The 21,661-nt window shown below is 47.4% G+C and overlaps 1 protein-coding gene across 1 annotated transcript; it reads left to right on the plus strand.

Annotated features, from left to right (window-relative positions):
* The first annotated feature begins 5,134 nt into the window (after nucleotides 1-5,134).
* On the plus strand, nucleotides 5,135-19,885 carry Pygo1 (pygopus family PHD finger 1). Its single transcript, XM_059267004.1, has 3 exons — nucleotides 5,135-5,413; nucleotides 16,855-16,940; nucleotides 18,686-19,885. Exons 1-3 carry the CDS (start codon nucleotides 5,365-5,367, stop codon nucleotides 19,802-19,804), a joined length of 1,254 nt encoding a protein of 417 aa, XP_059122987.1. The 5' UTR covers nucleotides 5,135-5,364; the 3' UTR covers nucleotides 19,805-19,885.
* Nucleotides 19,886-21,661: the final 1,776 nt, after the last annotated feature.

A 21,661-nucleotide genomic window follows, 5' to 3' on the forward strand; every position in this document is an offset into this window, starting at 1 on the left:
GTCAGCGGTCACTTATAGGGTATCTTTTCTTTTTTTGTTTTGTTTTTATTTTTTTGCATTTGTGTTATATTTCTTTTTTTTGTTTGTTTGGTTTTTTTTTTTTTTGGTTTTTCGAGACAAGGTTTCTCAGTGTAGTTTTGGTGCCTGTCCTGGAACTCGCTGGCTTCGAACTCACAGAGATCCACCTGCCTCCGCCTCCTGAGTGCTGAGATTAAAGGCGTGCACCACCACCGCCCAGCCATTTGTATTACATATCATGTAATATATCTTGATTATATTCTTTCCCTTCTCCCCAAGTCCTCCCAGGACTTCTCAATCTCCCCAGCCACCCAACTTCAGGGTTTTTTTTTTTCTCTCTCTCTAAAAGAATGAAAGAAAGAAAGAAAGAAGGAAGGAAGGAAGGAAGGAAGGAAGGAAGGAAGGAAGACAAAACATCAAACTATAACAACAGCTAACAAAAAGCACACAAAACCCTTGGATCCCGAGTTGTCGGCTCCTCTGAGCACGAGCCTGCCCTGGGGCGTGCTCGTACAGGGGCTGACATCTCCTTCTCTTGGTGCCCTTAACAGTCTGCTCCGCAATTTTCCATTTCCTCTTCATTTCCATAGGTTTCTCTCTCTCCGTCTAACCTTGAAAATGTGTGTTGGCCTGAATTCTATTCCTGGCTGTCCTCCTGGGTTCTGGGTGACTCTTCATTTGGATCTGTGGCCTGAGTCTGTCCAAAGCACTGAGATTGTGGCTCTGCATGGTGGAATCTGCTTCCTTTTTGCACATCTCCGAGTAAGAGGTGTGATGAAGATCAGCTCTGGAACTCAGAGCCAAGTCTCATGGATTTGACCACAGTGAGGTGGACGGACATTTTTGGGAGGAAGTCTATCGTATTGGGAACATGAGAGTAATAGGGTTGGGTGGGAAAAGCCTGTATTAGGGACTTGTCGATGCTGTAACAAAATGCCCAACCAGAGCAGTGTAAGGAAAGCAGGGTTTGTTTGGCTGAGAGTACCGTCCATCATGGTGCACCTGTCACGAAGCTGGAGCATGAGGCACCCAGTCACATCACATCCTCAGTCAGGAAGCAAAAGACAAGCTAGTGCTCAGCTCCCTTTCTCTTTATTCAGGCCCAGACCCCGGGAAATAGGATGCTGCTGCCCTTGGTTAAGGCGGGTCTTCCGCCTTAGTTAATGTGATCTAATTCCTCACAGATGTGCCCTGACTCGTGTCTCCTAGCTGATCCTAGATCCTGACAAACTGACAGTTTTCTCCATGTCTGCATGGCTGTGTCAATATGATGCTATTTCAGCCTTCCTTTGACATTTAAAGGTTTGTATCCATGATGTTGGATCGGCGTGCTGAGGCATAGCGACATTTCATGGGGTCTGGCATTTCCCAGGTGAACGAAAGTGGAAGGATATGCCAGACATGCAAGTGTGAAGAGTATGTGTATATTTGTGTAAAAGCACCATTTCTTCGTATCTCCCTTCCTATCCCCACGAGCCTCAAGGATGAGGACACATATATGCTTTGAGTGACAGTCCCAATTTGCTCTGCCTTTTCTGTGTCCATATAGTAATCCACTCCTACAGTGATCCTAGGATTGACCAAATAAATTTCTTTAACCAATGAGACACAAGTCCAGACTTTGGAAATGCTCACGTAGTACGGTTTGCCCTCCCTTGGTACTCTTGCAAATCTTGTAAGCATTATCATCTGAAAGAGTGTGGACGAGCAGGCTGGATGCTATCCCACAGCCTAGTTACGATGCTTGCTCATTGCTCCTGCTCAAAGCCATCTGCTTACCAACAAGCAAGAGGCTTTGGCCACCAACTGACCACAAATTCCTGGTTCACTCTGTGGTACTACAAAAAAAGCCATTCTATCAGAGTCCATCACAGATGGCCTGTCCACAGAATTATAAACAACTAAGTGGTAATTTAAACCACTGAGTTTGGGGTCATTATACAGCACTGGTACACACTAACTTATACATGCCATCAATGCGGATGTGACCCCCAAGCAGTGGTACGCATATGACCTGAGGTATTATGAATTCAATAAGTGTATCTCCCTGTCACCCAACCTCAGACCCTGGCCATCCAAAACCGGGCTCACCTTCACCCCATGTCACCAGCACAGGCTTCTCTCCCCACGTCTAGTCTCACAAGGACAAGGCTGGAAGCCGACTCATTACTGGAGCCTCATGCAATGTCGTTGTCGATTGGCACAATCCCCTGAACTCCTTTGCCCCATCTCCGTGTACGAGGCCCTCACTCACTTCTTGGATATCATTTCATAACTGGTATTGTTTAGAAGGCGTCTCCTTCATAATTCAGGTGCCCTTATGGTAGCAACTGGAGGCCTTGAAGAGCTCATCAGACCATAAAGATGCCTCCTGCACAACTCGAATTAGGTGCTGTCCTAGTGCTATGGCTGGGATAAAATGCCCCAATAGAAGCAATTTAAGAAAGGAAGGGGCTGGGCGGTGGTGGCGCACACCTTTAATCTCAGCACTAGGGAGGCAGAGGCAGGCGGATCTCTGTGAGTTCGAGGCCAGCCTGGTCTACAGAGCGAGATCCAGGACAGGCACCAAAACTACACAGAGAAGGTTTTTTGTTTCAAAAAACAAAAACCAAAACAAAAGAAAGAAAGGAAGGAAGGAAGGAAGGAAGGAAGGAAGGAAGGAAGGAAGGAAGAAAGGAAGGAAGGAAGAAAGGAAGGAAGGAAGGAAGAAAGAAAGGTTAATTCTGGCTCATAGGTCAAGGTACAGCACACCCTGGTGGGGAGTTCAAAGCATTAGGAGCTTGAAGCAGCAGGTTACATCATATCCACAATCAGGAAGCAGAGTCGTGGATGCCTCCTAGAGCTTAGCTCTTTCTCCGTTTTATTTTAGTTTAGATTTTGAGACAGGGTCTTGTTGTATTATCCAGGCTGACCTGGAACTCACTATGTAGATCAGGCTAGCCTTGAATTCACAGAGATCTGCCTACCTCTGGCTACTGAATGGTGGGTTACCATGCCATTTTTTTAAAAGATTTATTTATTTTATATGTATGAGTGTTTGCCTGTATGTATGTATGTATGTATGTATGTGAACCATCTCTGGTGTGAGGTTACCAGGTGCCTGGTACCTGAGGAGGCCAGAAGAGAACATTGAATCCATGGTCCTGGAGTAATGGATGATTGTGAGCCAATATGTGGGTACTGGGAACAAGCTCTTGTTGTTGTTGGTTTTTTTGTTTTTGTTTTTGTTTTTGTTTTTTTTTTTTTTTTGAAGATAGGGTTTCTCTGGGTATCCCTGGCTGTCCTGAAATTAGTTCTGTTGACCAGGTTGGTCTTGAACTCACAGAGATCCACCTGCCTCTGCCTCCTGAAGTGTGCACCACCGCTCAGCTAGCAAGCTCTTAACTGATGATCTACTTCTCCAGCCCCTCTGCCTTGGTGTTTTCTTTCTTTCTTTTTTTTTTTTTTTTTTTTTTGACAAGGTTTTTCAGTGAGCCTTGTTATTGCTTTGGGTAGACTGGCCAGCCAATAACCTCCAAGGATCTATCCTCCAACTTCCCAGTCCCGATTATGGATACGTATCAATGCCCAGTTTTTATATGAGTGCTGGGGAACCTAATTCGGTTTCTCAAGCTTGTCTGACAGGCAATCTTCAGTATTCTTTGTTTGTTCGTTTTTTGGAAACAAGGTCTCAAAATGTAGCTTTGGCTGGCTTCTAGCACAGACATACAACTGCCTCTGCCTTCAGAGTGCTAGGATTATCGCCATGTGCCACCACAGGCTAGGGCCAGGCTATTCTGTTTCTAAAGCAGATCCCACTAATGTAGGGTTTTACCTTGGTCATTGCCTGCACACTTGAATGAGTTCTGTAAGTCTTGTGTATAGAAAGATGAGACTCCTGTTTGGTTAGCTATAGGTCCTCCTGTGCTTAAGGAGTACTTGTCTAAGATTAGATGTAGAAACAAACCGTGTTCTACCTGATGGAAGAGAAGTCTGCAGCTAGTTTCTCTTAGTACAGTAACTAGAAAACCTAACAACAAACCGGGAAAACTCATAAAAGTTCATCAAAGAATGTCAGAGCTAGAAGACACCTTAGAGAAGAAGTCCTGCGCACTTGGTAAATCAGAAACCGAACCTCAAAAGCGTGTGCCTCAGTTGTAGAATGTGGACTACTAGTCGAATCTGATTTGCAGTCTCGGGAATCTCCCTACAACTAGTCTATGTGAGTTCCCCTTTCCCGATGCTCTTCTGGTGTTAATTCCACACGCTTTGTGTTGAAGAGCCCAGTTATTACATCTCCAAGGCAGGGGGCGTTGCAGAAACACGAGTTCGAACCATGGGCACGGAGAATGTGGGGCGTCCATACACCCACCCAGAACTATGCCGCTTTCTCAAACAAAGTTTTCCTGACATCTGACTGCGAGGCTAAGATGCCTGCTGGGGCTGGGATGAAGTTGCGAGCTGCTGTTTCCTCGGGGAGTCTGGGGCCGGGCTGGGCGTGCAGAGAAGCGTGGAGCTGGGGGTCTTTGGGCCTGAAGGGCAGAGAGCAGCCCGGGGCGCAGAGGACCTGGACGCAGAATTGGAGGGTTTGGGGCCTTGGAGGGCGGCGGGGAGCGCAGAGCAGAACGTTGCGCCCTTGCGCCCTTCATAGGGTGCGCGGAGCCAGGGAGTCTTGGGCCTTGGAGGGCAGCGGAGAACGTGGAGCCCGAGCTGCGGGGCGCGGACGGGAGACGCAGAGCCGGGGGTAATGGGCCTTGGAGGGCGCGGGGACCCCGGTGCATAGGGGCTCGGGGTGAGCGCAGGGCCTGGCGCGCACGGTCCCGGAGCGCAGCGCAGCCTGCCAGCGAGGCCGCGGCCCCGGAGCTCCGTGCGGGTGCGAGTGCGGGTGCGGGGCTCCGCGCGCCCTGGGTCCCCGCCCCCGAAGCCCGGCCCCGTGCTGGGTAGTGGAGCACAGGCGGGGCGGGGAGGCCGCGGGGCCGCGCCACGTCCCCCGAGCGGCCGCGGCAGGCCGGGGGCTTTTGTGTCCGCGGAGGCCGCGTCTCCCCCGCGCGCGGGCGGAACGCAGCGCAGCGCGGCCCAGGGCGCGCGTATTCTGCGGGCCGGGCGCGGGCGCCGCCCCCAGGCCGCGGCCCTGAGCCCGGCTGAGCCCCGCGAGTGTGCGGAGCCCCGAGGCCTCGGCCGCCTCCCAAACTTTTCAAAGTCGGCCCGCGGCCCGGCAGGCCTGGGCTCCGAGCTCGGCCGGGAGGACCCCGGGGACCAGGAGGAGGACCCGGAGGACCAGAAGGAGGACCCGGAGGAGGAGGGGCCACCGCATCAAAGACGCCGGCTTCCCGCGGCCCGGGGGCGAGCCATGCGCGGCGGTCGGTAATGTCAGCGGAACAGGACAAGGAGCCCATCGCGCTGAAGAGAGTTCGAGGTAACCGAGCCGGGTCGGGAGGAATAGGGGAGCGCGGGCCCACCGGGAAGCCACCGGGGCGGCCCGGGCCTAAGTGCGCGGCCCCAGGCGCGCGGGGTCCCCACTTTGTGTGCAGACGTGCGGCGTTCAGCATCCCCTCCTACCCGGCTCCTCTCCTGCTTCCCACCACACAGCACAATAGACACCTCGGGGTGAAAAAGAGACACCTGCGAACAATACCCCCCCCCCCCCCCCCCCAGAAAACTAAGTTGCACTGCTAGAGAGTTGAGGCGCTTGGAGGAAGCACCTCCCTCCAAAAGGCAGCACATATTCACTATATTTTCCTTTAGTGTAGGGAGAGAAACTAGATACATTCAGAAGGCGTTTTCTTTATTAACCAATAAGATTAAGAATCAAATCATCCAAAAATCAGCTTTCTGCATCATTGGTTTTCTTCCTTGGGAACTAGTGAGGAATTTGAATGCCTCTTACTGCCTCGGAAAAATCAGAGAGAAGGATGTACTGAACAAAAGGTACTGCATGGAAGTTTAAAGCACATACACACCACCAAATGCCATCTGGGAATGTGTGGATATCCGCCAGCTCTTATTTCCAGCTCTGGATGGGTTTCTGAGAGTCGCAAAGTTTGTTCATTGTGCAATTATTTGTTGACCATGTACTATGTGCTAGGTACTGTTCTTGGCACAGGTTAAAACAGCGAGTAAAGAATGTAGATGTTCTTCACGCAGGAGTGCACACACTCGGCAAACAGCACACATGGTAAAGTACCGTGCAAAATATGAAACCCCAGAATGGGGGTAGAAAAGACCACTTGGGAAGGGGAGGCAGGGAGTATGTAGAAGGTGACCGAAGGTTCGCCTGGAAGATGGGCTGACAGGAATATAGCACAAGCCCTGTGGTTCCTGGGGGAAGGGCACTCCAGGCACAAGGAACCAAAGGGGCAGCGGACTGAAGTCTGGCTAGCCTGTGTGTCCAAGCAGTGTCAAGGAAGCTGTGGTAACTGTGGCAGGGTGAGCCAGGGCAGCGAGAACTTCCAGGTGTGGTGGGCTAAGGTTAGGGGAGTGTGTCTCGAGAGTCATGAAGACCTTGACTTTTGTCAGGTGTGGTTGGGAGGCCGTTAGTTCCAACACTCTGGAGGGAGAGGCATGTGAGTTTGAGGCTAGCCTGGTCTACATAGTGAGTTCCAGGCCAGTTAGGGCTACATAGTGAGACCTTGTCCAAAAAAAAAAAAAAAAAAGAAAAGAAAAAGAAGAATGAAAGTAAGGAAGATTTTGGTGTTGACTCTGAGATAGGACTGGACAGTTTGCGAACAAAAAAGTGAATGAGTTTCTCATAGGGTTTATCTCGGTGTAAGCCTGAGGGGAAGGGCTGAAGCAGGGAAGCTACGGCAATAAGCCGTTCACCTAAACAAAGCTAAGGTGCACATAAATCAATAACTAGAAAGATAAATTTCCACTTGATTTGACTGACTAAAGACATCCATTGGTGTTTTGGGTTAGTGTGACTTCAGAGTGAACACAACCTAACTGCCTCGTGACACCAATGCTGTGGGATCCGAAAGATGGTCTCTCAAATATGTAGGTAGAGTTCCCCTTTCTGGAGCTTGGGGCATGGCTCAGTGGGTAAAGCACATGCCCAACAGGTACAGAGACCTGAATCCAGGTTCCCAGCACCTAGGTAAAGGCCAGGAGGGTGTGGCAGCTCCCCTGTCATTCCGGTAGGTGGAAGAGGAGACAGGTGATCCCCAGAGCAAGCTAGACCAGCTGACCCGGTGAGCTTTGGTTTCAGGTGAGAGACCCTCCCGAAATACATATGTTGAAAAGCAATCAAGAATCAGCCCCTGGCGGGGCATGGTGGCACAGGTCTTTAATCCCAGCACTCAGGAGGCAGAGCCAGGCGGACCTCTGTGAGTTCGAAGCCAGCCTGGTCTACAAAGCAAGTTCCAGGACAGCCAGGACTGTTAGACAGAGAAACCCTATCTTGAAAAACCAGGAAATAAAAAATCAGCCCCTGTCCTCCATGTGCACAGAAGCCTGCAGAAAAAGAGAAATGGATTTTTTTAGACACTTAAGCAAAAGTTTTAACTTAGAGCAGAGCATTGCTTTTAAAGGCTTGATGTCCAGACAGCCTTCCATTTGGTGGATTATGTTGTTGTTGTGGGTTTTGTTTGTTTGTTTTGTTTTGTTTTGTTTTGTTTTGTTTTGTTTTTTTGAGACAGAGTCTTACTATGTAGTCCTGGTTGTCCTGGAACTCACTACGTAGATCAGACTGGCTTGGAACTCACAGAGATCCTCCTGCCTTTGTAGGGAGCTCTGGGATTAAAGGTGTGTACCACAGTACCCCGATTGGTGAAATACCATAGCCCTGTTTTGTTTGTGATCATGAGTTGCCAAAGCCTTTAAGGCTGAGACCTTTCTGAGATGCACTTTCCCCCTGAGATTTTTGCAGTACAATTTTGCCTATTATTAGAAATTGCTTTGGGGTTAAAGGAAAGGAAAGAGCCCTCAGATTTATGCCTTTGATCTTAGCTGTCTGTCCTAGCCAGATGTGATGCCAAGTGACATTCGTCAGCATCTGATGGTGAGGGTAAGAACACAGGTAATCCTGCATGTTGTTACAGTAGCAGCATTCAGTCCGAGTCAGCAGCAGAGAGTTGGCTCAGTTTTCAGCTCCAGAATATTCTAAGGGTTAAATCCCAAACTACAAGAATGACTTCTAAAAACACACAGTCAATATTTGCCAGTGCTATTAATTGAGAGACCCTGTCTCAACAAAACAAAATAAAAACAACACCACAAACACCATGGTGGGGGACAAGTTCAAGCTCATCCATGGCTACACAGTGAGTTAGATGTCAGCCTGTAGTACTTGAGACACTGTCTCTACAAAAACAAGAACATCAAAGCCAATTCCCATGGAGGATTCATCTTGGGGGAAAACCCTAAGAGAATAGAAGAAGAGAAACAGACATTCAGAACTGAAGAAGGAATAGTGAGCATTCATGCAGTTTGGCAGTAACGGAAGGACAAGGCTGATGTTAAGGAGATAATAACAGAGAAGTTCCATAAATGTACTTACTAACTGTTGACGTTACTGATAGACAGTATCTGGATGAATGTGCGGAGGGTTAGGATTGAGGTGGAGAAGTAGGGGTAGGAGGGCTAGTGGAAGAACAGGTAATGGTTTCTGGGTTTAACATTGGACCATGTACGGCTCAGTACTTCATCGGGAATCTGAGCTTGGATCTAAGTCTGCTGACTATACTCCGCCCCGCCCCCCAGGGTATTCCAGTGTGTGCAGTGAATATGCCTGACATGGCTTGTAACTGAAGCCAATCATTTAAGCCAGAAATAGAAATTTGGAAGTCGTAGGTAAACAGGTGAATACTAATTAATGTCTTGGGAACACACAAGCTTACCCGAGAGAACAGTGAGAAGAGCCTTGAGGTCATGAACTTGGAAAACACTAACATTTGGGAGACAGATGGGGAAGACTCAGAAAGGCAGAGGGAGGGAGAGAGATAGATGAGGGGAGAGAGAGAGGGAGGGAGGGAGAGAGAGAGAGAGAGAAGGAGGAACTCTAAGAGAATATGTCACGTGCATAGAAAGAAGAGTGGATATATGAGGGATACATGGATGAATTTTGGTGTTTTAAAAAGATGTATTTATTATTATGTGCAGTACATGCATGCAGAGGCAAGAAGGCAGCACTGGATCCCTGGAACTGGGGTTATAGGCAGGTGTGAGCCACCATGTGGATGCTGGGACCTGAAACCAAGTCCTGTGGAAAAGCAGCCAGTGCCCTTTCTTTGTTTTGTTTTGTTCTTTGAGACTGTTTCTCTGTGTAGTTTTGGTGCCTGTCCTGGAACTCACTCTGTAGACCAGGCTGGCCTCGAACTCACAGAGATCTGCCTCTGCCTTCCTAGTGCTGGGTTAAAGGTGTGCACCACCACCACCTGGTGCCAGTGCTCTTAACTGCTGAGCCATCTCTCTAGCCCCCTGTGTGGGTTTTGTTGGTGGTAGTTTTTCGAGACAGGGTTTCTCTGTGTAACCCTGGCTGTCCTGAAACTAGCTCTGTAGACCAGGCTGGCCTCAAACTCACAGAGATCCATCTGCCTCTGCCTCCCAGAGTGCTGGGATAAAGGTGACCCAGCTAGTAGAGTCTTACTATATAACCTTGACCAGCCTGGAATCCACTATGTAGATCAGGCTGGCCTGGAACTCATGGAAGAGATCTACCTCCCTTCTGCCTCTAGTGCCTCAAGGTGTGTGCCGTCTTGCAGAGCTGGGGCATTTATTTTTTAAAGATTTATTTCTCTCTGTGTCCGTGCCATCCCCCCGAACCCCCCCCCCCCAATGCCGCTGTCTGTGTCCTGTGTGTGCACACAGGGGCCTCCATTGCCAGAAGGAGCATTGTCTGCCTTGGAGGTAGAGCTCCAGGCATTGACAGCCCCCTGGCATGAGTATTGCTCACGAACTCCTGTGCCCTGACAGCAGTTAGTGCTCTCAACTGTGGAGCTCTCTCTGCCGCCCTCTGGGTTGCGTCTTTAACATGTTGGATGGAAGTTACCTGTTTTATTCTTGGTTGTCAAGGTATCTGACAGAACCCTCATGGGATGAAAGGGTTGTTTCGGCCAAGGGTTCGGAAGGTCTCCTAGTGAGGAAGGGACAGCAGTAGTCAGATGTGGTGGAGGCTCCGTCACACGGTGCAGACAGAGAGAGAGAGCGCTGGACCAGAGTCAAGAATGAACCCGGGCACGGTGGCACATGGCTTTAATCTCAGCACTCGGGAGGCAGAGGCAGGCGGATGTCCCAGTTCAAGGCCAGCCTGGTCTACAGAGCGAGTTCCAGGACAGCCAGGGCTACACGGAGAAACAAAAGAAGTCTCGTGTGTGTGTGTGTGTGTGTGTGTGTGTGTGTGTGTGTGTGTGTGTATGTGACACCTACTTGTGCCAGCAAACCCCCCTCCTCCAGGCCCTCCCTCCTTCAGCGTAGCACACAAGCTGGGTGCAGTGGCACAGACCTGTAATCTGAAGACTGAGGCAGGAGACTCTTGAGTCCCAGGCTAGCCTCAGCTACCTAGGGAGATCCTGTCTCAAAACAAAAACCGTGAGCCACTGCAGGGGTTATTCTGATTCAGATGGTAGCAGTGTCCATCTCCCCGTTCGCACACAGTAGGGCCGCAGTCTCCTCCTTTGAGCCTCTGCCTTCCTTGCCTTCCCAAACGGATTCCTTGCTGCAGATTCGCTTCTCTCTCTGGTTGTAGCAAAGCCCTGGCTTCCCCTTTTGCCCGTATTCATCCATATCACAGCCACTTCTTAGAGTGCCACCTGCCATGACGGAGTACCAAGTGCTCTGCCAGCTGGTCTAAATGGATGCTCCTGTGTCTCTCAGTCACCCTGTCTGTCGATTAGTTGTTACTTCAGTAGGGTTTGCATTTATGAAACTGATGCTGGGATGGAGAGATGGCTCAGTGGTTAAGAGCACCTACTGCTCTTTCAGAGGACCCAAGTTCAGTTCCCAGCACTGTGTAGCCTAGATTGGCCTCCAATTCATGGTCTTCCTACCTCTGCTTCTCAAAAGTTTTGAGGTTACAGGTGTGTGTCCCCATGCTAGGGCTTTGGTATGTGTCATATGATACACACAAAAATGGGATGGCTTCTGGTGTAGTTTAGTCCGGAGGACAGCAAAGTGAGGAATACCGTGTGGGCTCCTGCTGTGTGCCTGGCACGTTCCATGGCTTGGTGTCTCCTAATATACTCAGTACAAAATGTGCAGATTACTGATGGGGACTAAAACTTTTATGGGTGTGAATGTTTTTTCCTGGATGTGTGTAACTACATGGATGTGCAGTGCCCACAGAATCAGAAGGTGGCATTGGATCCCTTGGATTACAAATCCAAGGTTGTGACCCAACATGTGGGTGCTAATAATTGAACCTGGGTCCTCTGCAAGAACAAGTGCTCTAAACCATTTAGCCATCTCTCCAGCCCACATCCTCTTTTAAGACAGGTTCTCACTATATAGTCCTGATTAGCCTGGAACTCACTATGGAGACCAGGCTGGTCTCGAACTCACAGAGATCTGCCATGGAACACCTATATATGCTCTTGTGCGCTCTCTCTCTCTCTCTCTCTCACACACACACACACACACACACACACACAAAACAACAACAACGACAACAACAACACATAGTACATAAATAAATAAATGTAATGAAAATAAAAAAAAAACAGACCAAGTTGAAGGGGCTATGAAATCATATTCTCAACTTCCAAAGCAGAGATCTGAAAATGAAAAAAAAAATACTGGGAATAACTCAGAAGTAGAGTTTATGTAAGGCCCTGAGTTCAATCCCCAGCTCCACTTAAATAAATAGAACTAAGTAAAATATAACTTTTCCAACTTAATGTTTTTTAAAGTGTCTTTTCTTAAGCCCTAGAGGATCTTTTAGAAACCCTCTTGTGCTGGAATGTGGTTCACTTAACAAAAGTTTACCCTGCTGAGCATGCAGGGGTCCTGGATTCCAGTCCCAGTGTTGCATTATTTCCGAGTATGTGCCTGTAGCCCCGGCACTGGGGAGGTGGAGGCAAGAGGATCAGAAGTTCAAAGTCATCCTCATCTACATGGTGAGTTAGTGGCCAGCCTGGGCTACACAAAACCATGTTCCAGAAAGAAAGAACAAGAAAGTAAAACACAAAAGGGAAAAGAAAAATTTCCCTTAACGAAGAAAACACCACTCTTCAGTTTACTTTCTTTTAGTTTTATGAAATGCTAGTCAATCTCAAATTGTAATGCTGTTCCTTCAAAAATCTTGCCTTGTGAGGCTGGAGAGATGCTGAGGAGTTAGAGCACTGGCCGCCCTTCTAAAGGACCTGGTTGGATTCCAGGCACCCACATGAGGCCTTCCAACCCCCTGTGACTCCGGTTCCAAAGGATCGGACGCCTTTTTTGGCCTCTGTATGCACTGCATACATGTGGTATACAGACATCCATGTGAGCAAAAGACCTGTACACAATTTAAAATTTTTTTTAAAGTTTTATGTGCATTGGTGTTTTCCCTACATGAATATCTGAGTGAAGGTGTCGGGTCCCTTGGAACTGAGGTTACAGACAGCTGTGAGCTGCCTTGTGGGTGCTGGGAATTGGACCCAGGTCCTCTGGAAGAACAGCCAGTGCTCTTAACCACTTAGCCATCTCTCCAGCCCCCTACATAATTAAAAAAATAATATTTTTTAAAAGATTTATTTATTTAGTATACAATGTTCTGCCTGCATGTATGTCTGTCTGCAGGCCAGAAGAGGGCACCAGATCTCATTACAGACGTTTGTGAGCCACCATGTGGTTGCTGGGAATTGAACTCAGGACCTCTGGAAGAGCAGACAGTGTTCTTAACCTCTGAGCCATCTCTCCAGCCCCTAAAAAAATATTTTTTTTAAAGATTTATTTATTTATGTATACACTATTCTGCCTGCATGTCTGCCTACAGGCCAGAAGAGGGCACCAGATCTCATTACAGACGTTTGTGAGCCACCATGTGGTTGCTGGGAATTGAACTCAGGACCTTTTGGAGAGCAGCCAGTGCTCTTAACCTCTGAGCCATCTCTCCAGCCCCTAAAAAAATATTTTTAAGGTTAACAAAAAATAGTGTCTCGATTGAAGTGTCAGTGTATACTCAGGAGGAAACAGATCCACTGACAGCAAGCCAGACATCCGAGGCACGTGAACTTGATGGCTGTGTCTGGCTGGTGGGACGTGAGATGCTTTGCAATTGGTATCTGATCTAGGGACAGAAACCACTCACTTAAACAAAGTCCTTAACAGAGGCAGATGCAAGTGACCGCAGTAGGATATTACATTTTCATGGAGGTGGCAACTATAGGTAACACATATAGGTGTATATGTGTGTGTATCTGTGTGGTGTGTGTGAGTGATGTGTGTGGTGTATATGTGTGTATATCTGTGGTGTGTGTGTGTGTGTGTGTGTGATGTATATGTGTGTATATCTGTGTGGTGTGTGTGTGAGTGATGTGTGTGGTATATATATGTGTATATCTGTGTGGCGTGTGTGTGTGTGATGTATACGTGTGGTGTATATATGTGTATATGTGTGTGGTGTATGTGTGTGTGATATGTGTGGTGTATATCTGTGTGGTGTGTGTGTGTGTGATGTGTGTGGTGTATATGTGTGTATATGTGTGTGGTGTGTGTGTGTGTGTGAGTGATGTGTGTGGTATGTATGTGTATATATCTGTGTGGTGTGTGTGTGTGAGTGATGTGTGTGGTATGTATGTTTAAAAAAACAACAAATACCTTGCCTGCTGGTGGACGACTAGATTACAATGTGTTTGACAAACTGGTGAAAACAGGAACTAATATCAATAAGCACCTTGTCTTCCAATTTACAGGAAACAAAAAGATGTTAGCTATTGCAAGGGAACAAAGGTTGTGAAATCTGGGTACCTCACACCTTCCAGGCAGGAAACATTCATCATACTTATAATTTAGTTTATTACATGTATTTATTTGTGTGTGTGTGTGTGTGTGTGATGTGTGTGGTGTATATGTGTGTATATGTATGTGGTGTGTGTGTATATGTGTGTGATGTGTGGTGTATATGTGTGTGTATCTGTGTGGTGTGTGTGTGAGTGATGTGTGTGGTGTATATGTGTGTATATCTGTGTGGTGTGTGTGTGTGTGTGTGATGTATATGTGTGGTGTATATATGTGTATATGTGTGTATGGTGTGTGTGTGATGTATATGTGTGCATATGTGTGTGGTGTGTGTGTGTGTGATGTGTGTGGTATGTATGTGTGTATATCTGTGTGGTGTGTGTGTGTGTGATGTGTGTGGTGTATATGTGTGTGGTGTGTGTGTGTGATGTGTGTGGTGTATATGTGTGTATATCTGTGGTGTGTGTATGTGTGTGTGTGTGTATGTGTGTGTAGTGTGTGTGAATGAAGGCACCTGTGGGGAGACCAGAGGACAACTTGTAGGAGGGAGCTGATTCTCTTGTTCCATAATGTAGGTCCTGGGAATCCTTGACCTGTTGAATCACCTTCCTGACCCATAATTTAATTTACAATATGATTTTATGTAAGGTATTGATTAAACCAGTGTTGATCTGAAACTCCAGGTGTGGTGGTGCATGGAAGGTTGAGGATTGCAAGTTCAAGGGCAGCCTGCGACACTATCTAAAATTAAAAACAGACAGACAGACAGATAAAGGTGCTAACCAAAAAGCCAGCTGTGGAGACCATAAAGACATAACTGCAAGAAACAACATCCACATTCAGGATTTAGTGAACAAGGAAAAGCCAGGGCCACTGGAACTTAAGAGTTGGGGGAACCACCCTGTAGAGTTGAACCCTCAGATTTAGAGCTCTACGGCTAGGCTCATGTGTTGAACTTTGTCCCTAGCTGGGAGTGCTGTCTTAGGGGATGGGGCATAGAGGGGGCTGTTCCTCTGAGAGCTGTATCTGAGCCTCTGTTTCTGAATCGCTCTCCACATCTTGTTTACCTTGAGGTATGACATTTCTTCCCCCTGCCCACCATGGTGATGGAGTGCCTGGGCAGCAGCTGTGACTGAGCCTCTGAAACTGTGAGCTCAGCAGTCAGCCTCGCCCCTCTCCAGTTATAGCAAGCGCTTTCTGTAGATGTAGCCGTCTTGTTAAATAAGAAACACAGAACCAATGCAGAGAGGAAAGCCCAAGAGGTCAGAGTAATAGCTAAGTGCTAAAAACCTTACCCTTCACTGCCGCTGCTGTCCTCCTCAGCAAGAGACCTATATCCTGTCTGTTTGTCCTTTTTATTGACTTTCTATTCTGCCTTCTCATTGGTTGTAAACCCAACCACATGACCTCCTCCTCATTGCCCATCTATACAGACCTCCAGGTCTATGGTTGGTATTGAGATTAAAGGCATGTGTCTCCAATGCTGTCCATATCCTTGAACACACAGAGATCCGCCTGGCTCTGCCTCCCAAGTGCTGGGATTAAAGGCATGCGCCACCACCGCCCGGCTTCTGCTATGGCTTGCTATAGCTCTGACCTCTTGGGCTTTCATCTCTGCATTGGTTCTGTGTTTCTTATTTAACAAGACGGCTACATCTACATCTGGCGCCCAACATTCGTGGTACGTACAGCTGCTGTGACTGAGCCTCTGAAACTGTGAGCTCAGCAGTCAGCCTTGCCCCTCTGCAATTATAGCAAGCGCTTTCTCACAACAAGAGAATAATGCAGCAGGTTACATGTAATAGATTCTGGCTGTTGGTGGGATGGTTCAGTGGGTAAAGGCACTTGCCACAGCCTGACAATCTGAGGTTGGTCCCCTGACTCCACAGTGGAGAGAACCGACCCTCTCAACTTGTCCTTTGACCCTCACACACGTCCTGTGGCGTGCCTTCAGACCCCCCCCCCCCCCCCGACATAAATGTATCCTGTACACACATGAAATAGTAATAAGGACAAAGCAAAAGTGATCAATGAAACAGAGCGTGTCAGTAGTCTCAGTGACATTTCCTTTCCTTTAATCTTTTAGGGACTGGGGGCTTGGTGGCTTTGATGCTGAAAAGAATGTCAGGCTTAGTCAGCATGGAGAAGAGTTGGATTTCTCTCTTTTTTTTTTTTTTTTTTTTTTTTTTTTTTTTTTTGTAGACCTGGCTATTATGGAACTTGTTCTGTAGCCCAGGCTGGCCTCAAACTCACAGAGATCCCCCTGCCTCTGCCTTCAGGGGACAGGGATCAAAGGTGTGCACCACCACACCTGGCTAGAGTTGGAGATTTTTATTCACGCTATCTTAATGTAGACGTGAAGTGTGGGAGTTAGGAGGAAAGAGGAGCTCAGAGAAACTGATGGCAACCCAAGGGTAGTGTGGGCTCCTCAGGAGAGGGTACATTCATTAGCTTTGCTTTAGTTTCACAAGCCATTTTAGCGGCTTGACTACAACCCTTTTGTTCATCCCTTTTCCTTTGCTGTTGTAAGTGAAGTTACAGGACGCTCCAGAGATGCCTTGGATGAAATTATACTCTGCTGAGGGGAAACCCGGAGCTGAGAGAGTAGCAAAGGGGTTGAGAGCTGTAGGTTTACAGTTGGGAGGGACTACGGCCTGCAGCAGTTGATGCTGGGGAAGGGGCTCCTTCCCAGCTTCCTGTCCCCATAATTTTCCATCTTTGTATCCTGCCTTAATAATATTACTATGAGATATACCGGGCAGTGGTGGCGCACGCCTTTAATCACAGCACAGGGAGGCAGAGCTGGGCACATCTCTGTGAGTTCGAGGCCAGCCTGGTCTACAAAGCAAGTTCCAGGACAGCGAAGGCTACACAGAGAAACCCTATCTTGGGGAAAATAAAAAAGCAAAACAAATTACTATGAGATATATGAAACAGTTTCACTTCCAAGTAGGAATATTATCGGGATTTTCTTTTTTTTTTTAGGTGGTGATAGCGGACTGGATGGGTTAGGAGGACCAAATATACAACTAGGAAGCCCAGATAAGAAAAAACGCAAGGCCAGCACACAGGTAAATTAACTTTTTTTTCTTTTAAAATTATTTTTATTTTTATTTATTTATTTTTAAGATCTGTTTTGTTTGTTTTTAATTGTGCGTCTATGTGCATGTGAGGGCAGGTTCCCAGGGAGACCAGAAGAGAGCATCCTATCTCCCAGAGGTGAAGTGACAGGCAGCTGTGAGCCACCCGAAATGTGTGCTGGGAACTGAACTCAGGTCCTCTGGAAGAGCAGTAAGTGCTCTTCAACACCAAGCCGTCTCTCCAGCCCCCATGTTTTTAGTAACAATTTTCACTTGTTGGTGTGATCACGTGGCTAAGTGAATTGTTACATTTAGCCCCGTGCTTTGCTTCCTGTCTGCTTCAGAGCCTAACAGGGGTGTGAACTCAGTGTGCTGTGTGTTAGTCTAGCCTGTAGTTCTATTTAAGGATTTTCCAACAATTTTAACTTGAAGTAATTGCTCTGTTATTATAGCAATCAATATTGTGTGGTATCATAGTGGGAGTGCCCTTTGCTGTAACTTGTGATTGTAATAAAAAATTATACATATAGGATTTTATGGTTTTTGATTTATTTGTTTATTCATGTTTTTGTTTATGTGTGTATGAGTGTTTGCCTGTGTGTATGTCTGTGCACTATGTGCATGCAGTACCCCTGGAGACCAGAAGAGGGCACTGGATCACCTGGAACTGGAGTTACAGAGGGTTGTGAGTGCCATGTGGGTGCTGGGAACTGAATCCCAGTCCTCTGCCAGAGCAGAAGGTGCTGTTACCATGGAGCCATGTCTCCAGCCCTGCCTTATGGTTTTATTTGCTATACACTGAAGCACTCTTCTGGTGATAATGAGTTACTTTGATATAAATCTAAGTTACATTTTGTTTCCATTTTGGTCACTGTCTGTTAAATCTGAAGTGTAACCATTATTTTTCTATTAAGAGATGTAGAGATTAGATCTTTGAGAATGCTTTAATTATGGCTCTCTTGACATTTAAAAAAATGCTTGGAATCTGTTTATCATTAGCTAGCTTTATGGCTATTTGAGGTATAAGAAGTGTTGTGATTAGAATACTTTAGTGTTTTAAGAGAGAATTTAGCTATAGGCAAGCATATACATGAAAGTTGTGGTAGGCTTTTTAAAAAACGATGTGTTTATTTTTATTTTATGTGTGAGTGAATGGTTTGCATGTATGTCTGTGTACCACATGCATGTCTGGTGCCTTTGAGACTAGAAGAGGGTGTCAAATCCCCTGGATCTGGAGTTATAGGCAGTTGTGAGCCACCACGTGAGTGTTAGGAATGGAACCCAGGTCCTGTGGAAGAGCAGCCAGTGCTCTTAACTAATGAACCATCTCTCCAGCCCAAAGATAGGCTTTTTTTTTTTTGAGAGTTAAATGGAGTTTGAGCTACAAAAGCATGCCTCATTTCCATTCCTAAATGAGAGAAACATATATTTTAAAAATGATATTATTTTAAATTATGTATATATGCGTGTGACTATTGTGGGTATGTGCACCTGAGTGCAGGTGCTGGTAGAGGCCTGAAGAGGGCATCAGATCCCCTGAAGCTGGAGTTACAGATGTTTGTGAACCACATTCTGGGCACCAAATTTGGATCCTCTAGAAGGACAATTGAAAATACTAAATTGTCTTAGTACTGTAAGAGAAATTTGAACAAAACCAGGTTCTGGGTGCTGAGCCCCACTGTTACACTGACCCCTTGCATCAAGATTGTCTGTTTTCCTTTACGCTCTCTTCGCAGGGACCTTCCTTTCCTCCGTTGTCTGAGTATGCACCACCACCAAATCCAAACTCCGACCATCTAGTGGCCGCCAATCCCTTCGATGACAATTACAACGCTCTTTCCTACAAACCCCTGCCTTCGTCCAATCCCTATCTCAGCCCCGGTTATCCTGGCTTCGGAGGCTACAGCACGTTCAGAATGCCACCCCACGTCGCCCCAAGAATGGCTTCGCCCTACTGTGGTCCTTACTCACTCAGGAATCAACCCCACCCATTTCCCCAGCATCCCCTGGGCATGGGCTTTAACCGGCCACACGCTTTTAACTTGGGGCCGCCCGAGAATCCGAGTTTCGGAAACCCACCCTACAATAACGTGCTGACGCAGGACATTAACATGCCTGGTCAGCCTTTCAGACAAAGTTCTGCTGAGAACTTCAGTCCGATCCCCCCGCAGAATGCTGGCCAGGTGTCTAACCCTGACCTGCCATCCAATTTTGTCCCTGGAAACAATTCAAATTTTACCTCACCCTTAGAATCCAATCATTCTTTTATTCCGCCCCCAAACGCGTTTGGTCAGGCAAAAGCGCCACCCCCCAAGCAAGACTTTCCTCCAGGGGCAACCAAAAACGCGAATCAGAATTCCTCCGCTCACCCGCCTCACTTAAACATGGAGGACACGGTCAATCCGAGTAACGTGGAGTTGAAAAGTGTCAACAGGAACAATGCCGTCCAAGAGAACAGCCGTTCGGGTAGTGCAGAGCCCCCCAACAGCCATGCCAATGGGACCCAGAACAAGCCGCGGCAGCCCCGGGGCGCAGCCGACCTGTGCGCGCCCGACAAAAGCCGCAAGTTCGCCCTGCACCCCGGCCGCCACGGCCATTCGTCCTCTGACCCGGTGTACCCGTGTGGGATCTGTACCAACGAAGTGAATGACGACCAGGACGCCATCCTGTGCGAGGCCTCCTGTCAGAAGTGGTTCCATCGCGTCTGCACCGGCATGACGGAGACGGCCTATGGGCTCCTGACGGCCGAGGCCTCTGCAGTGTGGGGCTGTGACACGTGCATGGCTGACAAGGACGTCCAGCTGATGCGCACCCGAGAGGCCTTCGGTCCGCCCGCCGTGGGCGGTGATGCCTAACCACGGCCGTCCCCGAACCCGGGTTCGTTTTCTCCGTGCAGAACAGAGATTTGGTGACATAGGAGTTTCATGTTTGACGTTTTTTTTGAAACGGCACATACAAAAAAATATTGCATTTTAGTTCTTACTAACATTGCGATTCATCCTGTTGTGTTGTCTTTAATGAGATGGATGTGTGGGGGGGTGCTGTAGAGACACTTATAAATAAATGTTCATTGTTATTTATCATAAACGTAAAAGCCTCTTGAAGCTTCAAAATAATATATGACAAAGGTAGGCAAGTTTTAACTTTTAAAAGTCAGTTATTAAAAAAAAACCCGTCTATTTCAGTGCTAAATTTTGACCATAAGACAGTACACATTTAGTTCAAGAGTAGATTGGATTAACATGTTACCTGAATACAATCTGTGTAGTGATAATTGGGGGTGGGGAATGTGTATGTGTAATGGATCTTAATGTTCTTTTTTTTTTTAATTTTAATGTTAGAATTGATACCTGATCCTTCCTCTGCTAGGGTCTTTGAAATCTGTGAGTTTCATTGTTCAAATCAGTCTTTCCAGGATGTCTGTGTAGGTACAGGACAGACGTGGATCATAGGATAGAGTCTATTCCCAGTAGTGTTTGCTAGTTAACTGGTTGGGTGTACCTCGTGACATTGCTAATATCCGCTTACTGACTTTAGTGAAGTTGGCGTAACATGTTTCCAAGTGTGCCGTTCAGAACTAATGCTGGCATTGTGCGCTCAGTTCCTAACGTACTTGGTTTTTTGTTAGTGCTCTCCATATGATAATACCGTGTCTCCGGACTTGCGAACTCTCTCTTCTGCGTGATTTTAGCTGGGACAGAAGGCACAGAGAGAAGCACCAGTGTGGTCTGACAGACAGTGCTCTGTGCTCTGCTGCATGGAGAGCCACGCAGTGGAGGCTGGAGGAATGTTCTGGAGATCTGACCTTGCAAAATGAACCTAAGGGAAGTTCAAAATCCACTTTCAGTAAAGGCAGTGAAGAGCCAAGGCCAGAACTTACTTGGGGCTGTACTTCAGGCTTTGTGGTGTCTGCTGTAACTGGGGACAGGTGAAAATGCACCCGAGAGGACCTTCCCTCTAGAGCGATGCTCTGAGATCCGAAATGACACACAGGTATTTTAGGAGCAGATCTTAACCTGGGGCCAGAATAAGCGAATGGTCTGTATGACAGTAGATAGCAACTTAGACAGTGCCGGGTGCTGACAACCATCCTCAGTACTGCTGTACCATTCATTCATAACCAGTGTGACCACACAAAGTTCCCAATGTGGGGCTGGCGGCCTGCCTCTGCAGACCCGTGCCCTTGCTGTGTCCCTGCAGAGGACCTAGGTTCAGTTCCCAGAACCCACATTAGTCCGCTCACAACTGCATGTATCTCCAGTTCCAGGGGGTCTGATGCCCTCTCCTGGCCTTTCTGGGCACTGCACACACAGGGTGCACATCCATGACTTAGGCATGCACAGATACACATAGAATAAAAGCATCTTAAAAATATAATAAAAACATTTAAAAGTGCAAAACTTTGAATACTGTGGTGACTGATCTCAAAGGAGATAATTACTACAGTAATTACAACGACAGCCGCCACATGTTACCAAGAAACTTAAAAGTGTGTGAAGACTTTTGAGGTAGGGCCGGAGAGATGGCTCAGCAGTTATGAGAACTAGCTGCCTTTCCGAAGGACCTAAGTTGGATTCCCAGCACCCATGTAGCAGCTCACAACCATCTATAACGCCAGTCAGTTCCAGAGCATTCCACACCCTTTTCTGGCCTCTACAGCAAGCATGCATGTGGTACAGACATACATGCAGGCACAGCACCCATATGTATAA

Source organism: Peromyscus eremicus, chromosome 7 (genome assembly GCF_949786415.1).
Source record: "Peromyscus eremicus chromosome 7, PerEre_H2_v1, whole genome shotgun sequence".
NCBI lineage: Eukaryota > Metazoa > Chordata > Mammalia > Rodentia > Cricetidae > Peromyscus > Peromyscus eremicus.

Coding starts and splice junctions, on each gene's coding strand:
- Pygo1 (XM_059267004.1), top strand. CDS start 5,365: ATGTCAGCGGAACAGGACAAGGAGCCCATCGCGCTGAAGAGAGTTCGA. Junction 5,414..16,854: donor CGCGCTGAAGAGAGTTCGAG/GTAACCGAGCCG, acceptor TTTTTTTTTTAG/GTGGTGATAGCGGACTGGAT. Junction 16,941..18,685: donor AACGCAAGGCCAGCACACAG/GTAAATTAACTT, acceptor CTCTCTTCGCAG/GGACCTTCCTTTCCTCCGTT.